At 39.7% G+C, this 11102-nt stretch overlaps 1 protein-coding gene across 1 annotated transcript; it reads right to left on the bottom strand.

Annotated features, from left to right (window-relative positions):
- Positions 1–4181: 4181 nt before the first annotated feature.
- LOC140948090 (uncharacterized) lies at positions 4182–7326 on the bottom strand. The gene has a single exon (XM_073397314.1). The coding sequence runs from the start codon at positions 7324–7326 to the stop codon at positions 4264–4266; it is 3063 nt and encodes a 1020-aa protein (XP_073253415.1). The 3' UTR covers positions 4182–4263.
- Positions 7327–11102: the final 3776 nt, after the last annotated feature.

Below are 11102 nucleotides of genomic sequence, written 5' to 3'. Positions count from 1 at the left end.
AGTCTTCATTAAAACGTAGTGCTTCCAGCGATAATGATAAAAGCAAATATGTCAACCGTCAGACAGAAATCTGGGCCAGGGAGGCTCAATGCTGATGGACAGCCTAAATTAGACAAATCGGGATTTGGAATCTGCTCTTTTCATACACTCCTCAAAACGGATTGGATATGTGTAGGAGTATGCCAAGATAAGTCTCGTCTTCTTTATCATACCGGGGTAATGCATGCATGAACTAGATGCTTTCATGGTCCCCATCTCATGTTGTTTTGAACTGTCGCAAAATCTTTTATATTGGTTCTACATTGTGAAAGCAAACCCTCGCAATGACTGTAACCATCCCACTACCCCAAGAAGGACTACCCTCTGAAACAGAAAAGAACTTACTTGATTGTGTTATCTCGTTTATTTTTAGAAATTACAAAAAAGTAAAGGTTCCAATCAACTTATCGGTCAACAACTTTATCAACTTATTTATGTCTAATTGGTTTGTCACATGCAGGAGCGGATCGAGGATTTTTCTTAGGAGGGGCTGCACCACTAAGCAATGGCGTAACCGACCGTTGACGTTAACAAATGTTTACAGAATACCAGTTGTATTAGAAAGCCATCTAGAGGGCGGAGGGGGGGGGGGGGGGGTGGCAGGGAGGGGGGCGGTGCGCACCCTCCCCCTAGTTCCGCCCCTGACATGTAACCCCCCACTCATGATGAGTACTCTAGCCAATGATTGTTCTAACATTGAAAAAAAAACATGATTAGGAATTAATTTAATGACAAAGGTTATGAAAATTAGATTTTATAACAAAGTATAACAGCTTTTTACAACCTTTATCATCAAAGGACAGCTGTAAGTTTTACTGTTAGTCGAAGTCTATTGTATCTTAGATATTGATGATGTGATTTTGCCCCAGAGCAATTTGTAACTGAGTGTCGAAAGTGATTTTCTCTCCGTAATTGGTCTAAATAACTCGCATGTAGGCGGCGCATATTCCTTTTCTAAGCCTTGATGGAGCAAGCCAAGCTTCTGGGAATGGTTTTTTATACAATTCTTTGACCGAACGACTTGTAAGCCTATTGCTCTGTTGCCGAAAGGCGGTTACGCGCCTGCCATCTCGTCAAGGAAACATATTCAAAACTACTGTAGAACCAGTCACGACTTGAGCACTGGAGTTTTCTCGTATCTCCAGCAGTTTGTTTGTGTTTGCTCTTAGGTATTATTGGCTCTCTGAGATACTTCCCTTTCCTTTGATTGACTTGATTTTTTTTCTGACACTCAATCAAATGACACTCAATTCAGCACAGCTGTATTAGTAATGTTAAAAAAAAACAGTAGGTAATAAGCTTATGAATATAAATTAATTACTGAGTACACAGGGTCCAGAGGAGATGTGTTTGTCTTTAGAACATCAAAACCCGTCGAAAACCAAATGGGTTATTTTGATCGCGTTACAGTTTCGTTACACATTCTATAGACCGCAAACCAAGAGACTGAGGGCTCGCAAGATCGGCTTACAGTATAAAATACGGAAAGGGAGGAAACAAATTTGGGCCCGATTTTCGAATCCCTGAAACTCAAAGGGAACTGAATGAAATCGCCTGATTTTACTAACCTGATCTAGAATTCCTATGCATTTGCCAAATACTGTAGGAAAACGGCATAAAAAAGCGTTCAAATTCATTTTCGGCGACCGAAATTTACGGCTTCGAGATAGCGCTTTCGTTCGCTGTGCACCGCAACAGATGGTGACGGAAATGACGTAGTAAAGTAAATGTGCTCAAGATCGGAGCAATAAAAGGGAAGCCTACACGACTTTTGCCTCATGCCAAAATGCTACTCGTTCCAATAAAGTTTTTTTCCTCTGCTGTGGAAGGTTCTACAGCAAATGTGATTTTAGCGGGGATTTTTAGCCGCATGTTTCACACTGAGAGGTCATGACACATATCGATTTACTGTGGTCATTGTTTCTGGTCGGCAGGATTTGCCCTCTGATGCAATCCTTCTTTGACCTCTTTTGAAGCGTAAAGCTTTTTATTACGGCTGAACAGGGGTTCCAGTTTTCTCCAAAATGCCTTCTGGATCTGAATAACTAAGCGATTTTCTTTAGTCGGTAAATGTAATGTTTTTCTGCAATGCTGTATCACGCTGGGCCCAGCTCGTTAGCTTTGTTTGGAGAATGTTAAATTGTTACGGATAGTGATTTACGGGTCGTGTGTACTCTTGCAATAAAACGTGACACTGAGTAGTGCGGACGTACAAGGCAACTGTAATATCATCACGACTGTGCCATTCTTCGTTGGTCCAACTATATTACGTCTTACGCCTTTGGCTCTGAGTTTTGCGACTACTGGGAAGCCTTCGCACAAGCAAAAGCTGCTTAAGACATCTAAGACTGTTGAAAAGTACAACAAATGTCCAGTGTTGAAAGATCTTCAATTCAATTAAAACTCTGTTGCCTTCGTTGCCTTCGCATAGATCTCTGAGATCTTTAAAACTCCGTCCGCAGCTGATGTTTTGATTCTCGAATTAGCAGCGGTCTGTTGCTTTTGCGTTTCCGGTCTCATTCACTTCCGTCACCGAGTGATGCGGTTCACAGCGAACGAAGTCACGTGGTACAAGTTTCCTCCCTTGTCCTTTCTTTTACTCGGCACTTCGTGCCTCGGTCGCCCTTCGGTCACCCTTCGGGCGACGTGCCGTGAGCCAGCGAGGATATGGCTTACGGTTATTGATTTTCAAAAGTCGAACTGGGTCAGCTAAGAAACGAAGAAATCGTTTACAGTAGATTTATAAAGATCCCATTGGGCTATTTTTCAAGGTGAGACTTTAAATAAGTAATTCATTTATTGACACGAAACTCCTCTGGACCCTGTGCTGAGTATCCAAAATGTCTCACTCCATTCTTAATTAATGTATTTTGAATGTAAAAAATAACCAAAGTTAAGAAGATGAGTAAATACACTTCAAATAGGTGATTAAAAATTCTGCAAAGTCACAGATTCAAAAAAACCTGCTTCTATCCAATAACAATGTCTTAGTCTTGTTGTAAATGCTACATTCTAAATCTATCAAAAATCAATGAATTATGAACTCATTCAACGCACAAAAAGGGTCAAACAATTCAGTAAAGTCTACGTACATAAAAATACTACCAACTTATTAGTAAGCACCCAAAATGTCTCCATCTAGACTAAAATACTTTACTTTAAACTTTAGGACACTCTTTTTTTCTTTCAGTTTCCTCTTTCTCCCTCAGCTAACAATTTACTTTTAATGCTACAAAAATGTAGTGCATTTTCATCGTGGTTAAGTACTTTGTGGTTCTAAGTGATAAGTGTTTTGAGGAGTTATACCAACATGAGCAAGAGTTAGACTTGTGATCACGAGGTGCTCAAATTAAGTATCAATACAATAGTTTGGTTAAGGATAACTTTTCATGGTCCTTCCATTAAGTACTGTGGAGATGATCCCACCTTCCCCACCCTCATAAGTCAAACTCGAGAGTTTTCTTATGAGGACTAGAACTAGCAATGGAAGGAAATGGGTGGGATGCCTGTGATATCATTGGTCAACATTCGCAGCAACTTGTACTTCTATTTAATTCTTGTTTATGTTGTGTTTACTAAACTCGAGAAGATTCCTACACTAACTGGATAAACACTATGAAAAGAAGTAATGAACGTTCGAAATTACTACATGCAACTGTTATACATAAAGTGTCACTGCAAGTTTTAAATATACTGAATTCAATTACAAGCTCAGAAACGTCCGATCAAGTTTGAAAAAACACCCTCTCCAAAAAACCTAGTTACACCTTGTGTAATACGTTAATCTATTTGTTGGCGATTAAAATATTACGAAACTGCAAAGCAAATGTTTCAAATAATCAGCTTTAAAATAACCAGTCTATCCGAAACTAATTAGACCATGAAATACTCTGAGAATTCTTTGAATCTGTTTTGCAAACATTCTACACACGCCATATAAATTGAGGGACCTTTAAGTTGAAAGAAAACAAAAACCTGTTCCATGATTCTAACAAGTTTCAGAAACACGGGTGGAAATTTTAAAGATCACGAAATGAAGCGAGAGCGGGTGCCTCGTATTCTTTAGTTCTTTTTCAGAGCTGTTTCTTGTCATCGCAAACTTTCACGAGATATTGTTAGCTATGTGTTTTTGTAGAGGCCCTTGCATTGTCTTTAGTTGTTCTCTAATCATTATTTTAGTTGATAAATATAGCTGCTGAGAATGTTGACCTTTTCTTTTGGCAGTTAGTTGTTCATTCTATACCAGTTTGTTTCATATTTAAGATACTTTTGGACACTTAGCTCAAAGTCTCCACACTTGTTCATCTCTGTAGGTGGCTGCAACTTGCGTTGCTCCTCCGAGGCTTCATTAACGATCAGTGCCATTCCCTCGAGCTGGTGCACCTCTATGTGACAGTGCAGAAACCACTGGCCAGGATTATCAGATATGAAATTGATGACAACGTATCCCCCGGCAGGGACTATAACTGTGTCCTTCCTAATCGTTTTTTGATCTATAAATAATTGCATTGGTTCGCGCGCCCACCTCGGTTTGGTACATCTCATCTTGTCGCAATCCTTCTTTATGCAGTTAACATCATCGCAGTCTATTTTTTTGTTGTGTCCTCCACGTTTGATAAAACCAGTTTGCGGGTCATATTCTGGATATCCAACATCAACAACATGAAATGTATGACCATGAAGGTGAATTGGATGAGCATTGTTGTAAGCACCAATTGCCGAAAGCACGAATTGAACAGTTTCCTTATGTGGAATGTCTATCACGTGGACACATGAGCAATCGGTTGTCGATGGATTGCAGTCAGCCTTCAGGTCACAAATTGTGTCTTTTTTGAGAAACTCTTCATGTTGGGTTTGGGGTGGAAAGGAAGGAAGGATGAAATTGCGCCCATTCACTGCACTAGTTTGAGAGCCACCCTCAAAATTGAAGTTGATGAAATGTCGACAATTTGGGCAACTTGCGGAGCTTCTAGGGTGTGCATTTGGAAGTTCGTTGTGTGGAGTTGGCTCAAGTAAACGTAGGTTTTGAACGTTAATACAAATAGTGTTATAGGAGTCATGGAAGTTCTCAAATGGACAGTTCAACGCTATACATTGATGGTTTTTAGAGCATTGTCGAGCTGGAGACTCTCTTTTTATTGTCTCATATTTTGTGGACGGTACATTATCATCTGGATTAGTCGAGTCTCCATGTTGTTTGTAGTGCAGAATAGCCTCTGCCACATGCCCTAGTGACCGGTAGGGTGGCCCCTTCCTGTTTGGATCAATCTCCAGCGTCTCTGCACGTATCCAGTAGTCTTTTCTTTTTGTATTTGTTGCACTTAGGAAAAAGTCATACCTCTCTCCGGAATGAATAACGATGTAATCAACGCTATCTTTGGGCATAATCCAATAGCCGTCGGTGGCCACCACAGTCAGCTTATGACCATCAATGGAGAATTTGTAAGCGTACAGTCCTTGGGCTCCAATCAGCCGGAAGCGATATGTCTTTTGGGGCTCAACAGTAAATATGCTCAGTCTTGTTTTAGAGTATGGAACATCAGCATGCCTGCCTTTACCATTTATGATTCCAGAAAAATACGGGACAGGACCAACCTCTCCTTCTTCAAAACTACGTGTGGAGTTATACCGTCGCAGGAAATCGTCTGGAGTTGGTACGTCGCCAAGCGGCTTGTCTGGATAAAAGTTCAAGGTAGCGTGAATCTGTGTGAACAGATCCAACGATGCCTCATGTTGCCAATCGAGTAGCGTTAAGGTATGCTGATCTGGAAGATCCTCAAATGCAGACCTCTGTAGTTTATCTCGGAGTTTTCTCATTTTGGAAGGGCGTTCTTTAACTATAAGACCACCGAAGAAGCCATCTGTTCTTTGAGCGCCACTGTGAGAGTGGTACCAAAACGTCCCAGCAGGACTAGCGGTATACACGTATGAAAAGCTAGATGAGGGTCCTATCTGACATTGAGTTACTTGTCCGACGCCATCCATCCAAGGTGTTCCTCTCTGGTGCATCCCATGCCAGTGAATGGAAATACCTTCAGTGGTAAGGTTGTTGTGAACATGAACTACCACAGTTTGCCCCTCGTGAACAATCAAAGTAGGTCCAGGGATTTGCCCATTAACGGCTATTGCCAAACGGTACGTCTTACCATCTACAAACTGGGGGCTAGTGCATTTACTTTTGTCCTGTGTTGCACACTGTCTATCTTTATGTAGTGGCAGAGGTATTCCATTTTCATCGAAATAATAGATCACTCCTTGGGAGCCACGCATAGCTATTCCTGTAGGTTCATCTACTGATAACTTTTGATAACTGGTGAAGGTTCGAATTTCGTCAACTTCAAGATTGAATATACAGACCTTTTCATGTTCCATGCATTCACAAGTTGGATTGCCGTATTCACAATTGAGGATATCTTTAAATGACCTTGTTAGTTTGATGTCTGTCGTTCCGTGTGGGCGAAACCACTTGTTGAGATGTGGATCAGTTGTCAGATCCATGTATTGCTCTTCACCGGTCTTAGCAAAAGTGCTAATGGATGCTATGTACCAATTCTCATTTCTTCCATTATGAGCTTGTAAGCGAATTTCCTTAATGTCGGGGAACGACACGCACTGAGTGATCTGAAACCCTTGAGGCGGATGAAACCGGTTTGCGAAGTTCAACTCTCGCTTATATTTTTTGTTTTTTTCCATTGGTCCTTCAAGTTCGGCTTGAAATCGTTGGTTATTTGATAAAACGAGGACTATAAAGGTATTCGTGTCGTATGGTTTGGACGAGAAAGCACTCTTGTAACGCGTTACTACCTCTACACGTATGTACGTTAAACAGGGTTTTGCGACAGCATTGGTAAGGAGTAGCGTTTTGGCATTGTATGGGTATTTATATTCTTCATTGTTGTCCACCCACATATTAAAGCCTGGATCAGTGGTCAGTTTTGAGTAATGTCCAGACCTTCCTGCGATATAGGTGTTGATCCATTTAACGTACCATCCATCATTTCCTTTAGCCTCGAGATAAACTTTGTCTATGTCTCGACGTGTGCAGCTAAGTTTCGGCTGAAAATCATCGGGTTTCAATATTATTGTGTATTTAGTGCCTTCACGCTTTTCGTATGGAAGCGTTTTTCGATGGCTCTTTCCACTTTTCAGAAGGATGATTAGTTGTGGATCTGCACCATAGTATAAACTTTGACTTCCGTCAGGGCGTCCAACCGGGTCCCTGCCTGTCATTGCCTCAACCTTTACATAGTGGATGAACTCTATGAAGACAGAACATGGAAAAGGCATTTAGTTGCCTAGCTTAACACGTAAGAAGTTAGTGTCAGGTTGAAATCAGGCGGCAAAAGTAAACATTTCGATGAAGATGAATATGGCCTTTGACACTTCTTCCTCTTAACACCAAATTACATGATCACAGTCGAAGATTCAAGCTACAAGCAGGCAAGCTGCTTTTGCATTGACGTCCTTTGTGAGAGAAACGCTCGAGCATCGGGCCCTCTCACCCTCTATGTTTCTATGCCAGTTCGACAATTTTAATACAATCAATCAAGCCTTGGCATCTCCCTATAGCTCATATCTCGAATTCCAGGTCTACTGCTGAGCCGAATTTCCATGATGTGGAAGTGCTCTTACTTCAAAGTTGCATATGAAACATCGCACGTAAGGTATCGAGAATGGATGAAAATTCAGTAGATGATGATAAGTAGCAATTTTTCACTGAAATGGAGGTGAATAATTTTTTTAGTGTCTACTACAACAGTGAGATAATTGAGCCAAATCAAAGTGGCTGTTAGCCACAAAACGCGGAAAAAATTTATGTTGTTAGTAAAATCTATGTTAGTTTTTGTTTTTGTTTATAAAATTTCTTAATAAATTTATATATTTTCTTATAGACTAGGTGGTAAGTTGAGCTCAGAATAGTATTTCTTAAGAGAGTCCACTGTGAAGAAGACTTCAGGTACAGGATTGAACGAGCGAATGTCAGTTTCTCTTGTTTCTTTTGTAGGAAAAAGAAAATCGCATAGAGTAACATGATTTTGGTTGTTATTGGGTAGTCGAATAATTTTACTTTTTTTCACCAGATACTTAGAAATACTATTCAAATTTTTTCTTTACCATTTTTATCTGCTTACGTCTATATTATCCCTTTGGCGACGAAATAATTTTATTTTTGAAAAATCGATGTATTTTCCTGTAATTCCTGATACTTCACATGGTCTTTTGAGATCATGACACTAGTCGTTCTGTTGTTTTCTACGAAATAATTTTTTGACCTCATAGATCACGTTTCATCTTTTACATGTTGCAGATCATGCCTGTTGAATAAAAAGAGAAAACGCAAAAAGACAGAAAAAATACACAACCATAATGGTGCCAAACCAAATTTCGTCGCCTTGTTCGTATTTTTCGCGAACAGCTTAGTTGTGGAATTTCTTCGTTTGTTATGTTAGCAAACTTGTAACCAAGCCATTTTGCTCGCAACTTGCGCAAGTTTGGTGTCTCTTGGAGGCTCCTGCTCAGAGGTGAATAGCACTGGATATCCCGAGTTTGAGTGGCCAGAGAAAACAGCGTGCGAAAAAATGATATCCACTGTTTCAGTATATACTAATAAAAACTATCATGTGTTTGAAAAATTACCATACCACGCGAAATCCTTTTATAATCTCCACGAAGGTTCATGGGTGTGTCTAAAAATCCTTTTAGTCTCTCTAAACAGGAAACAAAATGAAAAACAGTGATTTCTTAGAATTTTGTACCTAACGAGAACTATAAATCAACGGCGAAAATTCAGTTACTAATAAGGGTATATAAAGCGAGAACTGAATTCGAGCTAATGGAGAGAGTGGGAGGTCTACAATAACATATAGATTTAGCCAGAACTAAAAGCGAAGCTCTCGCTTATGCCTTTATGGTTTTTTCAGAGAATGTACTTAAAACTATTGCAAAGAAATACACAAATCTCATATTTAATTACTAGGGGAGAACTATATGGCTGAGAAACAACAGCGGAAATCTTAAAAAACGTGAGCTCGATGAGTTGGCACCTGAGCCCGCGATACGGTGATGTGAGAGCGGATACCCTGTTTTGAGAGCTGTCAATTGACCATAACAAGGATGTTTATTGTCAGGTTAAACACAGGTTACAGGCTCCCATACTAACTGTAAAGTTTGGCAATTCACATTGGTGTCCCTGTAGTGCGGACAAACGGGCGGACGTAAGGTCACGTGATTACCAAAATTTCTCCGCCATAAAAGTTCAAAAGGGCCCGTTATCTAGTCTCAATGTAAGGTAGCAAACCGGTTTTACCAGGAAGTATCGGTCAGTTAATCTTATTGGATCTTTTTGGTGTCCTATTCGGTGAAACTGTTTTCGGGTAAATTGTTTGATCTACCATTTTATAGAAACTTTCAAATCGGTTTGAACGTTACAATCATTTCTTTGAAAATGGTTTGAAAGTTATTTGATTGTTATGATCCTTTCGCGCATGTGTAATCTCTCTGTAGGCCTTGGAGTGTTAACTTTGCCAGTGCGCATGTGTGCGTATGGTATGGACGTGTTGAAGGAGAAAGTAGATACTGTTTTTGGAGAACCTAAGCAACTTAAAGAGTCCTTGAAGCAGCAGCGTCCTGGCAGCCATGATGCAAGCAATGTCGCTTGGGGCCAAGCTGCTAAAACTTACAAAAACAAAATTCTTATTCTTCAAAAAACGCGCCCTCCGCCTCATGTTCTTTGGTGACTACAATTCTCATGCAGTACCTTATTTTATCTCCTCTAGCTTTCTTCCCTTAGATCTACTGTACTTTAAATCCGTTGCTATTCTAATGCATGATATATCTAACATCTTAACACCTGCTGACATATCTAACTTATTTGCTTCCCAATCTAATATTCATTCATATAATACAAGATCGTCCTCAAGAGGTGACTGTTATGTTAAACACTCAAGGTTAGACAAACAAACTAAGTCTTTTTCAAGATATGGTGTAAAAATCTGGAATAGTTTATCGTGTGAAATGCGTCAAATGTCCAATAATATCTTTAAAATCAATGTCCACGACACTTTACTCCGAATACTTTCAGAAGAAAATGATTAAATTGATTTACCCGACTTAATAACAAAAATTTCCCGAAAACTCGGCTTCTTATATTTGCAATGCCCATGATTTTAAACTTAATTAAATTGAATTTATTTTTATTTATTTGTTTATTTATTTAACTACTCTTTTTCTCTAGTCTTTCTTGTGATCTATCTGTATATGTATTACATACGTGTAACCCATTGTTCGCCTCGACTAGCTAACCTGCTAACTGCGGGCAGTGGATATTGCTTTCTGTAAAATTTGTGATAATTAATAAACAGTTAAAAATTTTCAGTTAAATTTTCAGTGTGGGGAAAGTAGTTACTTTTAAAGTCGCTACAACCAGTTGCAAAAATGTTGAGACACTCCCACGCAAATCACTGCTATTCACAGGTCTTTGAGATATAATACTGACCTCCCTCCTCCCTCCCATTCAAAGTTGTTCCTCCATGTTTTGAGCATGGTCTTGTTTGTCAACTTTGATAAAGGGTGGAGGGGGATCACAAGCACAAGATGATGGACAGGCCATTTGTACCAAAATACGGTACAGTGTCTCAAGTACTTCTGCAACTGATTGTAGCTCCATCTTGATCCTTGGGTCGCACACCTTTCTCGTCTATCCACAAGCCATCTTTCGTCACTCAACGAAGTCTTCGATCTTTGTCTAGCAACCGTTAAAAAGGCTGAATAATAGTCGCTTGTTACTTCATTCAAGCGCTGCACAACAATTTACTCACTTTTTTCAGGTTTCTGGGATTCCACAGCGGGAAACACTCTTGAATTCTCAGAATCCTGTTCGGTTTCCCCTACGAAAAGAAAAAATAATGTCTAGTTTGAGGATCTTTTATAAGTCAAAATCTGTGGTAGAAATAAAAGGTGCTTTCCATTCAGCCCCAAATTCCGGAAATTTCGGTTAGAAATATATCAAATGGAACGGACCATTTCGGTTCGTTCCGACCGGAATATTTGAAGGTGGTCCACTT

This window comes from Porites lutea, chromosome 9, assembly GCF_958299795.1.
Source record: "Porites lutea chromosome 9, jaPorLute2.1, whole genome shotgun sequence".
In the NCBI taxonomy this organism is placed as follows: Eukaryota; Metazoa; Cnidaria; class Anthozoa; order Scleractinia; family Poritidae; genus Porites; species Porites lutea.
This window is presented reverse-complemented; position numbering and strand designations above follow the sequence as displayed.